Source organism: Lemur catta, chromosome 1, assembly GCF_020740605.2.
Source record: "Lemur catta isolate mLemCat1 chromosome 1, mLemCat1.pri, whole genome shotgun sequence".
Taxonomy (NCBI): Eukaryota; Metazoa; Chordata; class Mammalia; order Primates; family Lemuridae; genus Lemur; species Lemur catta.
This window is the reverse complement of record NC_059128.1, coordinates 112,751,774-112,767,383: the sequence shown is the minus strand read 5'-3', so window position 1 is coordinate 112,767,383 and position 15,610 is coordinate 112,751,774. Positions and strand designations below refer to the sequence as shown.

General features: G+C 42.3%; 2 protein-coding genes across 2 annotated transcripts; one reads left to right on the top strand and one right to left on the bottom strand.

The window, feature by feature from the left end:
* Window positions 1-3,549: 3,549 nt before the first annotated feature.
* LOC123637452 (olfactory receptor 7G3-like) lies at window positions 3,550-4,482 on the bottom strand. Its single transcript, XM_045550645.1, has one exon. It carries the CDS (start codon window positions 4,480-4,482, stop codon window positions 3,550-3,552), a length of 933 nt encoding a protein of 310 aa, XP_045406601.1.
* A 7,238-nt stretch (window positions 4,483-11,720) lies between these two features.
* Window positions 11,721-12,659, top strand: LOC123637388 (olfactory receptor 7G2-like). The gene has a single exon (XM_045550596.1). It carries the CDS (start codon window positions 11,721-11,723, stop codon window positions 12,657-12,659), a length of 939 nt encoding a protein of 312 aa, XP_045406552.1.
* The last annotated feature ends 2,951 nt before the right edge of the window (window positions 12,660-15,610 follow it).

Genomic DNA, 15,610 nt, shown 5'->3' with positions numbered 1-15,610 from the left:
ATATCCTAAAACTAAATTGCCTGCCAGGAGAAGAGAGGTCAGACATGGCTCATCATGCTCCCTTCCCTTCTTGGGGACATCCTTTGTAACCCATTAACAGGCCTAAGGGTATGCAAGACAAACCTGCAGGTCCTCAATTTACACAAAAAAATATGTCTGGTGGCTTGTCTCTGATAAACAGCTCCTTATGTTAAAACATTCCAAGCGTTTAGACAAAGCTTCATGTCTTTAACCAATTACAAGTCAAAGAATCTTTAAACCCACCTATAACCTATAAGCACCACCCCCACCACCCCCCACTCAATGTATGCCTCCCACATATTGATTTATGACTTTACCCGTAACCCCTGTCTCCCTGAAATGTATAAAACCAAACTGTAACCCAGCCACACCAAGTCCACTTGCTCAAGGCTGCTTGGGCATGGCTCCAGGTCATGATCCTCAAATTTGGCTCAGAATAAATCTCTTTAAAATCATTTTACAGAGTTTGGCTTTTTTTCCATTGACACTACAAACTATAAATTGGAGCCTTTCGTTATGGTCCGTGAAGTGTTTATTTATTTTATAAATGCCTATAAATGATACATAAAAGGGTCTGACTGCTGCTGCTTTCTCATCTCCTCAGTGGGCAGCTGTAGAAATTCCTTGTTGAGTTTTTCACTAGAAATATTGCTTGATCTCCAGGGTCCACACTTTTGTAGTTTGCATGAATGCCATTCAGAATTCAGATCTCATCTGCTCCCTGTAAGCAGACCCGGAAGAGCATACCCATCTGTGACTATAAATAAGCTGATACTGTCAACACAAAGTTTAGGACTACATTTCCCAGCTAGCTCTTGGTTTATCTAGAGGTCTGGTGTGCCAGGTTGGATATCTGTTTATTTTTAGTCTTTCTGAAATAACTGGCTTTAGGAAAACAAAAACTTTTTCACCGTCTTTGGGTGTTTGGCACTTCACAAATAAGGATGATTCTCTTAAATGAATTAGCAGTGCCATAGTTTTTCTACAGAGAATTAGCTGTTAGAATGATGGGTTGGCGTGGGGTGGGGCAACAAGAACCTCTTTGTCCCGGGGTTTTTATTTCCTTTCACCTTTGCCTTGCTTTGCTTTCACTTTAATGCCTCTTAAAAGCCTTAGAGTTGACTCGAAGTCTCCCCAGGTCAATATTGGAGGGTGAGCTTTTCATTAGCATCACCTTAGCATTCTGCTGAGGTTGTCAATATTCTTCAATGAAGCTCACTCACTCTTCCAACGTGTTTGTGCTATCTTTTGTCAGAGACAAACAACAACCACAAAAAGTAAACAAGTTAGGAGATTAATTTTATTTAGACTATTTTAAAAATTATTTAACTTTTTAATTATTATGGAAATATAATGCCTGTACATATTTATGGGATACATGTGATATTTTGATATAAGCACACACTGAGTAACGATCAAATCAGGGTAATTGGGACATCTTATTCAGGCTATTGCATAGAGACATGGAACAGTTTCTCCTTCACAGCCCTCAGAAAGAACCATTTGGCCAACCCCTTGTTCTTTAGCTTCTACCCTCCAGAACTGCAAGACAATAAATTTCTATTGTTTAAGCCACCCAGTTTGTGGCCCCATACTATAATAGTCCTGGCCTGTAATCCTAGCACTTTGGGAGGCCGAGGCGGGAGGATCACTTGAGGTCAGGAGTTCAAGATCAGCCTGGGCAATATAGCAAGACCCCATCTCTAAAAAAAAAAAAATAGAAAAATTAGCCAGGTGTGGTGGTGCACACCTGTAGTCCCAGCTACTCAGGAAGCTGAGGTGGGAGGATCTCTTGAGCCCAGGAGTTGGAGGTTGCTGTGGGGAGCTATGATTGTGCCACTGTACTCCAGCCTGGGCAATACAGTGAGACCCTGTCTTCTCCTTGGGAAAAAAAAAAAGTTTGCATGTAATGTGTATTTTAAAAAATGTGTCTTAAAAGCACCAAATACCTAACTGCTACCAGCAAATTACTGTGTTGAGACTATAAGAGGACAGGGCTCCAGAGTGGTAACAACAGGGCTGGTTTTACCCTTGGTCTAGAAGAGGCAGGTTAGGGGCCAATGTGGGCTTTAGGTGTCTCCAGGCTCAGGGGTAAAGAATGAGAGTCAGGATCTCCCTTCTTTGGCCTGGGATACCCCCAAAGGGATGTATCTTAGACATGAGAGAACTAGAAGCAAACCAATCACTCTATGGACTATAGCCAGGCTTCCCATCACCTGGAGACCCAGAAAAAACTGTGTGACGACACTGTTTTACTATCAAAGTTGACTTTAATGCAAAAACGTGTCCAGAGATAACAAATGTAATTTCATAAAGATAAAAGATCCAATTCACCAGGATGACATAACAATTCTGAATTTGTACTCACTGGTCATTTGATTGAACTACAAGCAGGATAAACAAATTCAGAATCACACTGGGTGATTATAACATACATCACTCCGTGGTGAATACAACAAGGAGACAAAAAAAGAATAATAAATAAAAACCAGCCAGATTTGAGCACGATTGACAAACTTGACTTATAGGACAAATATAGAACAATGCCCCCAATAACTGTAGAATATACATTTATTTTTTCAGCACAAACAAAACACTACATCTGACCACAGGTGCTATGTAAGATAAATCTGTGATTTCAAAGAATTAAAATCCCACAGAGAGTATATTTTCTGACCACAATGCAATAGGCTAGATTCAATAACAAACATGCCAAAAGAGATCCTCCATATATTTGGATAATAAGAGATGCACTACTATATAACACATGGATTAAATAAGATATCCCAATGGACTTTACTCATGTACGTTTCTCTGTGTAGACTCCAGCAGAAATGAGGAAAAAATAAACAGGAAAATGAAGATGACTCCAAGTGGAGAGGGAAAAAAAAAGTGAGAATTGATTTAATCAGTAAATATGGAAGCAAATGAGTGTCCTCTAAAAGTGTACTCACACGGGGCTGCACACAGATAACTTTACTAGTGATTTAATTTTACTAGTGATTTTTTTTTACTTATTTTTTATTTTTTCAGAGATAGAGTCTTGCTCTGTTTCCCAGGCTGGAGTGCAGTGGTGTCATCACAGCTCTCACTGCAGCCTCCAACTCCTGGGCTCAAGCGATCCTCCCAACTCAACCTCCCCAGTAGCTGGGACTACAGGAATGTGCCACAGAGTCTGGCTACTAGTGCTTACTTAATACACATAATATTTTGAGTATATACAATATATTGAATTATACCTCCCAATATATGAAGCATGTTGTCTCAATATCACTATTATTTGTGCAATATTACTCTGCCCATTTTATAGATGTTGAAACTGAATTCGAGAGTTAAGTTGGTTGATCAATGACAGTGGGAAACCACAGGAATACAGGATCCAATACAAAGCTATTTGCCTTGAGAGCCCAAGACGAACCACTCTGCTGGGAGAATTGAATTGTGGAGGAGTCACGATTTCTGGAACACTCAATATTTCATTCCCTTTGACTCATTCCAGAAGCCCACAGCCAAGGTGGTAGACAATTACTAAGACAGTGTTCCAGAAGTGAGTTTCCTCAATGCTCCCTTCATGTCCTTGTTCCTTAGGCTGTAGATGAAGGGGTTCATCATGGGAGTGACCACGGTGTACATCACCGAGGCCACTGTGGTCTTTCTGGGAGAGTCAGAAACTGCAGAGCTAAGGTAGACCCCAACACAAGTCCCATAGAACAAGCAAACCACAGACAGGTGGGACCCGCAGGTGGAAAAAGCTTTATACTTCCCACCCGTCGATAAGATTCTCAGGATAGAGGAGACAATTTGAGCGTAAGAGAAAATTATCCCGGAGAGGGGACCCACATCTAACAGGATGATCACTAAATACACCAGGATGTTATTGATGAGGGTGTCAGAACAGGCGAGCTTGAGGATCTGAGCGAGGTCACAGAAGAAGTGGGGGATCTTCAGGTCTGTGCAGAAGGACAGTGGCAACACCATCAGACTGTGGAGTAGAGCGTCCAAAGCACTGATGAGCACGGAGAGTAGAATCAACAGGGTGCAGAGATGGGGGTGCATGAAGACCGTGTAACGCAGAGGGTGGCAGATGGCCACATAGCGCTCATAGGCCATTATGGTCAAGAGTAAATTGTCCATACATAAAAAAACCATGAAAAAATATACCTGAGTAAGGCAGCTTGCATAGGAGATGGGTTTGCTCTCTGTCTGGATGTCCACCAGCATCTTAGGGACTATGGTGGAGGTGAAACCGATGTCAACAAAGGACAGGTTGGAGAGGAAGAAGTACATGGGGGTGTGCAGGTGGGCCTCAGAGCTGACGGCCAGGATGATGTGCAGGTTCCCGAGCACCGTGACCAGGTACATGGACAGGAACAGCTCAAGAAGGATGGGCTGCAGTTCCGGATCCTCTGAGAGGCCAAGGAGGAGGAATTCCAAGACACCTGTTTGGTTTTCTGATTTCATGTTGCTGAAAAGTTTGATGGAAAATAGAGACATGAATTATAATGAAACAGACACACAATCATCACTTGAGGGAAGTCTTTTTTCTTTTCTTTTTTCTTTTTCTTTCTTTCTTTCTTTTTTTTTTTTTTTTAGAGACAGGGTCTCGCTCTGTCACCCAGGCTGTAGTGCAGTGGCATCATCATAACTCACTGCAGCCTTGAACTCTTGGGCTCAAGTGATCCCCCGCCTCAGCCTTGTGAGTAGCTGGCACTACAGCACATGCCACCACGCCCAGCTACTTTTATTTTATTAATTTTTAGAGGCAGGGTCCCCAGGCTGGTCTCACACTCCTGACCTCAAGTGACCCAGGAGTTGGAGGCTGCAGTGCTTTGGACGCTCTACCCCACATTAGCTTCCTAAAGTGCTGGGATTATAGGTGTGACCCACCACACCTGGTCTGTTAACTCTGCTTCATCCAAGTCTGCTTATAATTGCAAATCTCAGGTATTGCTGGAAGTTATAATCTCTGTTCTCTACTGCCTGTTAGCATCATTAATCCATTCCTTTAAATATTCTATATTTCACAATTAGATCAAACCACTCCATTGAGACCTGTGCATCTTGCTAACATTCAGGCCACTTGACAGAATCACAAACCATGTGATGGTTTATGAAGCAGGGGAAAAGGACATTAGTCAATCCATGACAAAGACAAAAGAAGTTGTGCCATGTTCATTTGTGTCCCTTGAGATGAACAATATGCTATATACTTTAAACAAGCAAAGGTCTTAGTGCTAGGGAGATAGTGGATACTCTGGCGATATTAGCTATAATTGATGTTGTTATTATTTTTATTAATAGCAGAATAGTTGTTATTATTACAAGAGTAGGTTATACAAGAGGAAGTTGTGATTCTATTTAACACCATTCGCAGACAATCAGACCCTACCTCATCCTGTTCTTCGTAGGGTCACGCCCAAGTCCGGCACAGGAGCGACAGGGTAAGTTCTGTCTCCAGGAAAAATCCACAGTATGGGCAAGACTTAGATCCAACTCTGTCCGCCCTCTGCTTCGGGATCCTGGGAGACTGATTCTTGGGCCCTGCAAACAGGCCAGAAAGGACTGAATGAGTCTCTAGGTGTCTACCAATTGTTCTTACAAACGAAGGGATAGCAACAGTCTGTAATGAGTCTCCAGGGGTGAGAGGCCAAGTGACAATGAGAATCACAGAGCTGTCAACACCCAGCCTCCAAGGGCAAAACAGAAACAGAGTTGGTCATTGTTGAGGAAGACAGAAATTACGATAGCACTGTGGTTCTCCAACTTTAGTTTGCATCAGAATGAATGCTCCTAAGGGCTGCGTGAAAACACAGATCTCTGGGTCTTACCAGAGAGTTTCCAATTTACTAGGTGTGGGGTGAGGCCCAGGAATTTGCATTTCTAACGAGTTCCCAGGTGATGCAAATACTGCCCATTTGGAGAGCCACTGTGATATTATAGAAGTTTCTAAAGCATGGTGTAGAATCAGCCACATCTGGGTTCAAATCCTGGGTAAGGCCAAGGAGGGAAAAGCTTAAACCTGCTTCAGCTTTTGTTTTTCAAAACAACTGGGAACTAAATTATAGTCCCTACACCCCAGGAATACACATGAAAAGAAAAAATATGGCTGGGTGTGGTGGCTCACGCCTGTAATCCCAGCACTTTGGGAGGCCAAGGCAGGAGAATTGCCCGAGCCTGGGAGTTTCAGACCAGGCTGGGCAACATAGCAAGACCCCATCTCTAAAAAAAAAAAAAAATTCAGGGTGGTGACAGCAGAGCCATAAACCAAGAGCCCTGACTGCTGGACTGGGGACAATATTTAGAGAACCTTTGCTTTAGACTTTCTACTTAATTAAACTAAGACTACCCCAGATGGCATTAATAATAATAATAATTTAGAAATTGCCCCATTTCCTCCAGAATTTACAAGGGATTTCTGTGTCTCCAGGATGGCTCCACAGATGATCACAGGGGCTGAGTTTCTCTCCAAGATGTGGACGTTGAAGGCACATCAACCCTCAAGAATTTCAGGGAGATAGGCAGTACAGTTTCTGGACAAGACACATTTTTAAAAAAGAGACAAAGTGTCCTTCTTTCTGGTCTGGCAAGGGTGAAAATTGTGCTGATAGGGGACGTGTGGTCTGTTTATAGTTGGTGTTTTTTTTTTTTCCTGGTCCTAGGGGCCTTATATCCAAAACTACTCACTAGCCAAATTGTTCTGTTTTCATTCCAGTCCTGCAGCAGAGGGAAGGAGACTGCTGGCTTGCCAATTACCTGAGGGAGGGCAAGCATGTGCCCACTCCTCTCGCCTGCCTCTCTTCTCTTCCAGAGTTGAAGCTCACAGCCAGGGGCTGACCAAGATGCCCAACAGCAATGACAATCACCCTTTACCACATCCCACCTGTACTAGAAGTCCCTTTATCTTCTAAAATATATGTTCAAAATACATATGACAATCTATACCTGTAATCCTAGCCCTCTGGGAGGCTGAAGTGGAAGGATTATTTGAGGTCAGGAACTCGAGACTAGCCTCAGCAAGATCGAGAGCCCTGTCTCTACTAAAAATAAACATAAATTAGCTGGGCAACTAAAAATAGAAAAAAATAGCCAGGCTTGGTGGTACATGCCTGTAGTCCCAGCTACTCGAGAGGCTAAGGCAGGAGGATCGCTTGAGCCCAGGAGTTTGAGGTTGCTGTGAGCTAGGCTGATGTCACTGCACTCTAGCCTGCGAAACAGAAAAAGACTCAAGATTCAAAAAAGGCAAAAAAATAAAAATAAAATTTTTGTTTAAAAATCTGTAATCTTAAAAATTCTCCCTGTACCCTGGTTGGAAACACTAATCATTGCCATCTCCACAGCTTCTAGATTTTTGTTCTAGGAGCATCTGCTCAGGGTAGCCCCCTATAAATTCCACACTAGGGCCAGGTCCTTGGTAAGGATTGAACTCTGACCTTTTATCTCTTGCCCAAATTCCTTTCTTAGACCTGGTGGGTCATGCCTACCAACCATACAATCTCATTAAATGATTTTTTTTAATTAACCCAGCTTAATGTAGCTTATTTTCCAACCAGAATCTGAAATAGCATCACATGACAGATAACAACAGACACCCCCGCCCCCACCATCTTCACTTAAGCATTCCTTTTTACTGCCTCCACGTCTTTATACGAAGTTAAACTCTATTAACCAGTTGCCAACTAAAGAGTCCCTAAAACCCACCTATGACTTGTAAGCCCCTGCTTTGAGATTTCCCTCCATGTGTTGATTTATGGTTTTACCTGTCATTCCTGTGTCCACGAATGTATAAAACCACACTGTAACCCAACCACCGCAGGTGCATTTTCTCAGGACCTCTTGAGACTATGCCTCTCGGGTCATGATCGCTCATATTGGCTCAGAATAAAGCTCATAAAACATTTTGGCAGAATTTGGTTTTTCCGTTGACGTTTGTTTGGAGTTTTCTCATGTGTGTTCCTGTCATTGACAGCACTCATCTAAGATTGTACTGGGACTCAAGACTTTGGCAAGTATGTGATTAAAGTCCACTCTGTCTGCAAATTACAACCCCAAGGGAACAAGCACTTCTCTGGTTTTTTTTTTTTTTTTTCCTGGTTACAAAAGGTAGAGATGTAAAAAAATAAAAAATAAATTAAAAAAATAACTTGTCAGTCTTTTCTCACTGTAGCTTACTTACTTAACACCATATCAGACCCAAATAAGAACTAAGTAAATATTACCATTATGAGTCAAGAAATTATTTCAACCTATGAGTTAGATGCTATGATCAAATCCGCCTATATTAAAATAATGTAAAGCCGTAAGGTGAAAATAGTAATAAAAGTCTGATTTCTATAAAAGTATAGCTCCTGCCAGAAATTAACCAGCCATTGTTCCCTAATTTCTCCATTCTCCACTGAGGTAACTGCTTATTGTTTCAGGGCACATACTCCCTTCTTGACAGGGGCAAGATTTGTGACTTCCCCAACCACAGCGTCTATAGATAGCATCACTATTGTAAGACCTAGGCTGGACTTTGAGGTATTTTTCAGACTCTGCCTTCAGGGTCAGGGGCACCCACTGACATCAACTGGATCCGTGGACATGTGTGGAAACAGATCCAGCAAGCCTTGAGACCCCCCTACCCAGGAAATGTCCACCTGAGAAGATAATTTCTGCTTCCCAACCCTATGAGTTTCACCCCCAGCCGATGAGCAGACCCAATTCCCTAGCCCTTTGTTGGCCAAACCACCTTTAAAAACCTTAGCCCCCAAATTCTCGGGGAGGTGGATTTGAAAAATTACTCCCATCTCCTCGCCTGGCACCTTGCGAAAGTAAAGTCTTTCTCCACTACAACTCCTGCTGTTTCTGTATGTTGGCTTTTAATGGGCTGTGAGCAAGGGACCTGGCTGGGCTGTAACATGGAGATGAAGAAATTGATCATTAGAGACAATGATTTGCTAGGAAGTCAGTAAAAGTTCTGATGTGTAGCACTGGCTGAATTCCGTGGTGTAAATTCTCTCACCAGTACATTTCAAGAATTTCTTTTTAAATTATTTATTTATTTAGAGACAAGGTCTCACTCTGTCACCCAGGCTGAAGTGCAGTGGCATCATCATATCTCACTACAACTTCAAACTCCTGAGCTCAAGGGATTCTCCCGCCTCAGCCTTCCAAGTAGCTGGAACTACAGGCGCCACCACGCCCAGCTAATTTTTTTATTTTTAGTAGAGACGGGTTCTTGCTCTTGCTCAGGCTGGTCTCCAACTCCTGACCTCAAGTGATCCTCCTGCCTGGGCCTCCCAGAGTGCTAGGATTACAGGCATGAGCCGGTGCAACTGGCCCCTATATTGTCTGCTGTATTGTCTGTTAATTCATATTATTTTTATTGTTGTACTGTTATTTTTTACATGTTTTTGATTCAAGATCGGTTGAATCCATGAATGTGGAATGTGTAGGTATTGAGGGCCAACTGTGTGTGTGTATACATATATACACGCATATGTGTGTTTCTGTGTGTGTATATATATATATTTATAGTTGCTTATATGTCTGTAGTCTTGACTTTCAAAGCGATTGAAATCAGTATGCTGAAGAGATATCTGTACTCCTGGGTTCATTGCAGCACTACTCACAGTAGCCAAGATATGAAATCAACCTAAGTGTCCATTAACAGATGAATGGACAAAGAAAACATGGTCTATATACACAATGGAATACTATTCAGCCTTAAAAAAGAAGGTAATTCTGTCATTTGCCACAACACGGATGAATCTGGAGGACATTATGCTAAGTGAAATAAGCCAGGCACAGACAGACAAATACTGCACACTCTCACTCAGATGTTGAATCTGAAAAATGTTGATCTCGTGGAAACAGAGTAAAATAGTGGTTACTGGAGGCTAGGGTGGTTCGGGTGGATGAGGAGACGTTCATCAAAGGATGTATAATCACAGTTAGATAGAGGGCGTGAGTGCAAGAGATCTATTGTCCACCATGGACAATGTTAACTATAGTCAATGACTATATATTGTATTCTTGAAAAATGCAAGTGTTAGGTGTTCTCAAGACTTTTCTTTTCCCACACCTAAAATTGTGGTCAGGATTCATGATATCATTGAATACATAGATTTGCCATCGGCTGAACCTGAAAAAAAAAATAAGACTAAAAAACCAACTAGAGAAATGTGGTGTGTCTACGTTTGCAAGGTGTGAGAAATGGAGGTGATCAGACACAGGTGGAGGGAAGTGGATGGCTTACAGCTGGCCTCATAGGGTCAGAAAACAAGCCATCCTGAATTCTGCCCTTGTACAGTTTCAGTCTTTGAGGATTTGCACTGCTCTGGGATTATAATGATAAAAACATTGTTTGACTAATGAGGAGCTGTGGATGTTGGTCCCTCAAGGGTTGAGATACTTCCAATAGTCTAGTCTATCTGTAATACCCACACTTAAAAGTCCTTTTCAGCTCATGCCTGTAATCTCAACCCTTTGGGAGGCTGAGGTGGGAGGATCGCTTGAGGCCAGGAGTTCCAGACCAGCCTGGGCAACATAGCAAGACCACTGTCTCTACAAAATAAAATAAAATAAGTAAATTTAAAAAAATTCCTTTCCATTAAAGAAGCAGCACACTTGAGCATCCTCCTAGATGTGATTCCTCCTGCCCAGAAGCCTGGTGTCCCTGTTAGTCCCTTTGCCCTTCCTGAGGACAGATCTTCAGTCTTCACCATTCAACATCTAGGGGAGATGTCAAATATCCTTCTTCAGTGATGCCTTCCAGGTAACCGAATGTCCCTTAATGTTTGGAAACAAGAACAGGTATTTCGCTATAAGTTTATCCAGGGTGATGTGAGGCAAGTACATGGATGAGATTGATTAGAACCAAGTCCCCCTGGGTCTGCTGCCTACCTGTCTTCCATCATCTTTACTTGTTCCCTCGTAGCTTTTCTCCAATCCTCAAGCAACCCCCACCCTGCAGTTCTCCTCCCCTCTCTTTGCAACGACCAAGACCGTTTTCCTTCTTAGCAGGAATACGCTCCTTCCCGAACATGGTGACTGTTACCAAATGCTTTGACATGTACTTAATTCTCCTAGCAGTGACAGCAGGGAGGCTTGGTTAGTCACACCTTATCTTCCAATTCCTGATTTTCAAACACACCTGTGTATTGTCTCTACTGCCAGGCTGTGGAAACAACCTCCTTTTCCTGAGCAGTCATCTGCTTCTAAAATAGGAGGCTGTTCTAAAATTCTCTGACATTTCATTGTAATCACGTAATGTAGGTAGGCAGAAACGTTGGTAACCATCACCTTACCACTCCTTTCCTGCCACTTGACACGTCTTTGTATTGTCTCTGTTTCTTGGCTCTGAGGTTTCTGGGGATCCACACAGAATTGTCAAGCTGACTCCCTAGTCTTTCTGTTAACTCTTTATAAAATTACCCAAACGTGGTAAATAATCAGAACAATGTAGACAGCGTAATTATTTTTAAAAATGGCCACCCCTTCACTCTGCAGAATTAGCAAATGTTGACACTTTGTTAATTCAAATTCATGTCTTTTTTAAAAAGTGAAAAAATAATATACACACATAAGGAACACCTTTTATATTGTCTTTGATTAGTCTTCTTCTCTTCCCAACCTGGTGACTACCTCTGCTGAAGCTCCCCCTGTTGGTCTAGAGAATATATATTTATTGTTTGTCAGCCTGTCTTTTCACCGGAAACATGGAACCCAGAAACGAAACGACTGTTTCAGAATTCCTTCTGCTGGAGCTGACACAGGATGCAGAACTGCAGCCCGTCCTCTTCAGCCTGTTCCTGTCCATGTACCTGGTCACCGTCCTCGGAAACCTGCTCATCATCTTGGCTGTCATCTCGGACTCCCACCTCCACACCCCCATGTACCTCTTCCTCTCCAATCTCTCCCTCGCTGACATCTGTTTAAGCACAGCCACCGTCCCAGAGATCCTGGCAAACATCCAAACACAGAGTCAGAGCATCACATACGCAGGCTGCCTCACCCAGATGTGCTTTGTTCTGGGTTCTGCTACTTTGGAAAACTTTCTCCTGGCAGTAATGGCTTATGACCGCTATGTGGCCATCTGTCACCCTCTGAGATACGCGGTCATCATGAACCTTCGTCTCTGTGGCCTCTTGATCCTTTTGTCCCTGGCTATTAGCATCATGGATACCCTGCTCCACGATCTGATGGTCTTGCGGCTGTCCTTCTGCACACACCTGGAGATACCCCTCTTCTTCTGCGAGGTTGTGCAAGTCATCAAGCTTGCCTGTTCTGATACCCTCATCAATAACATCCTGATATATTTTGCAGCTGTCGTGTTTGGAGGTGTTCCTCTGTCTGGGATCATTTTCTCTTATACTCAGATTGCCTGCTCTGTTTTGAGAATGCCATCAGCAAGTGGAAAGTTTAAAGCTTTCTCCACCTGTGGGTCTCACCTCTCGGTTGTGTCCTTGTTCTACGGGACAGGTTTGGGGGTGTACGTCAGTTCTGCATTTACACACTCTCCCAGGAAGACGGCAGTGGCTTCGATGATGTACACTGTGGTCACTCCCATGATGAACCCCTTCATCTACAGCCTAAGGAACAGGGACATGACAGAAGCTATAAGGAAACTCTTGGCTACAATACCTTCTTTTCCGTGATTGTGTCATCTGTTTCGGGATAGGGTTTGCAGAATGAGTCAAAGTGAATGCTATACTTGTGGCTGACTCTTGTCATCACCAAGTTATTCTAAAAGGACTAGTTCACATAATGGGTAAGCACATTTTAACTTGGCTTGAAACCTGATTTCCTTTCTGTATAGCTCCGGGATGTTTCGAACATAAGTTCTATTCCCTTTCCTCAGTGTGTTTGGTCACTGCCCATAGAAACCAAACCTAATCATGAGTTCTTGTGATAGTGATTTTTTGAGGAATGGACTCATTAGAAGGGACATAGGAGATGGTGGATGCAGAAGGGAAAGGATCAAAATGAGGCTGTGGTTAGCAGAGACCGGATTCTGCCTGATCTCATGAATAGGGCCATGTGGATTGCACCCCAGGGTTATGGCTACTATGAGATATAGGTGCTGAACTTCCATTGCCCCATTCAGTACTTACTGTGACTGGTCTCTGTTCAGGGCAACGTGAACACCAGCAATACTGAGCTTCATTGTCAATAAAGCTGCTATAATTAGATTATTACAGTGGTTTGAGATATTTGGACTTCATCAGTGGGGAGGCTCTTCTTTCTAAGAAAGAAACCCGGATTGAATCATGTGTACGCAGTAAGAGCACTGTCTTTCATTACAAGGATGTCAGAGGTAGGGAATGTACAGCAACAATAGTGTAGGGGGTTATCCAGTCCTTCCTGATGCAGTTTCACGCTAAGACTGGTTTTCCCATGGACCCAAACAGCTGTGAAAGACGCATTGTGATGCCCGGAGACTGAAAACTGACTGTCCTTCTATGGGCCTGCTAGGAATAGAAACACTATGTACAACAGATTTTTATTTTTATTTTTATTTTACTTTTTATTTCAGCTCATCATGGGGGTACATAAGTTCAGGTTATATACATTGTCCATGTCCCGCCCATCCCCCTGAGTCAGAGCCTCAAGCGTGTCCATTCTCCAGACAGTGCGCCTGGCACTCACCATGTAGTCATACCTCCATCCCCTCCACCCCCCACCTCCCTGAGTCAGCACCTTCAAGCATGACCATTCCCCAGAGGGTGTGCAACGCACTCATCATGTAGGCATATACCCATCCCCTCCCCCCACCCCCCATCTCAGTCTGATATCCAATTGGTATCCTTCCCCGATGTGCATTTAGGTGATGATCAGGGAAACCAGCTTTCTCGTGAGTACATGTGATGCTTGGTTTTCCATTCTTTGGATACTTCACTTAATAGAATGGGTTCCAACTCTCTCCAGGAGAACCAAAGAGATGTCGTATCATCGTTATTTCTTATAGCTGAGTAGTACTCCATGGTATACATATACCACAGTTTACTAATCCATTCGTGGATTGATGGGCACTTGGGTTGTTTCCACATCTTTGCGATTGTGAATTGTGCTGCTATAAACATTCGGGTACAGGTGTCTTTGTTAAAGAATGACTTTTGTTCTTCTGGGTAGATGCCCAATAATGGGATTGCTGGATCAAATGTTAGGTCTACTTGAATCTGTTTAACGTATCTCCATATTGCTTTCCATAGGGGTTGCACTAGTTTGCATTCCCACCAGCAGTGTATGAGTGTTCCTGTCTCTCCGCATCCACGCCAACAAGTGTTGTTTTGGGATTTTTTGATAAAGGCCATTCTCACTGGAGTTAAGTGGTATCTCATTGTGGTTTTGATTTGCATTTCCCTGATGATTAGGGATGTTGAGCATTTTTTCATACGTTTTTTAGCCATTCTCATATCTTCTTTTGAAAAATTTCTATTCATGTCATTTGCCCATTTTTTGATAGGATTGTTTGATTTTTTCTTGCTGATTTTCCTGAGTTCTAAATAGATTCTTGTTATCAGTCTTTTATCTGATGTGTAGTATGCGAAAATTTTTTCCCATTCTGTAGGCTGTCTGTTTATTTTCATGACTGTTTCTTTGGCTGTGCAGAAGCTTTTTAATTTAATCAGGTCCCATTCATTTATTTTTGTTGTTGCTGTGATTGCCTTAGGGGTTTTCTTCATAAACTCTTTGCCTAGACCAATGTATGTAACAGTCTTTCCTACATTTTCTTCTAGAATTCTAATCATTTCCCATTTAAGGTTTAAATCTGTTATCCACCGTGATTTGATTTTTGTGAGAGGTGAAATATGTGGGTCCTGTTTCAGTCTTCTACATGTGGCTATCCAGTTTTCCCAGCACCATTTATTGAATAGGGATTCTTGTCCCCAGAGTATGTTTTTGTCTATTTTGTCAAAGATTAGATGGCTATATGAGGATGGTTTTATATTTGGGTTTTCTGTTCTGTTCCACTGGTCTGTGTCCCTGCCCTTGTGCCAATACCAGGCAGTTTTAAGAACCACAGCTTTGTAATACAGTTTGAAGTCTGGCAAATCAATACCTCCCATTTTGTTTTTATTGCTTAAAATTGCTTTTGCTATGCGGGGTCTTCTCTGATTCCATACAAAGTGTATAATTATTTTTTCTAAATCTGTGAAAAGTGATGTTGGTAATTTAATAGGAATTGCATTGAATCTATAGATTACTTTGGGTAGTATAGATATTTTAACAATGTTAATTCTTCCAATCCATGAGCATGGTATGGATTTCCACCTATTTACGTGTTCTGCAATTTCCTTCCTTAGTGTTTCATAGTTCTCTTTAGAGAGGTCCTTTACCTCTTTAGTTAAATATATTCCTAGATATTTTATTTTCTTTGTTGCTATTTTGAAAGGTATTGAGTCCTTAATTTGGTTCTCCGATTGAATGGTATTGGCATATATGAATGCCTCTGATTTGTGTGTATTGATTTTGTAACCTGAGACTTTACTGAATTCATTAATTAATTCCAGGAGTCTCTTGGTTGAGTCCTTGGGGTTTTCCAGATACAACATCATGTCATCAGCGAAGAGTGAGCGTTTGATCTCTTCTGTCCCTATTTGGACAC

Excerpts from the sequence above, each read along its gene's own strand:
- LOC123637452 (XM_045550645.1), bottom strand. The coding sequence starts at position 4,482 with ATGAAATCAGAAAACCAAACAGGTGTCTTGGAATTCCTCCTCCTTGGC.
- LOC123637388 (XM_045550596.1), top strand. The coding sequence starts at position 11,721 with ATGGAACCCAGAAACGAAACGACTGTTTCAGAATTCCTTCTGCTGGAG.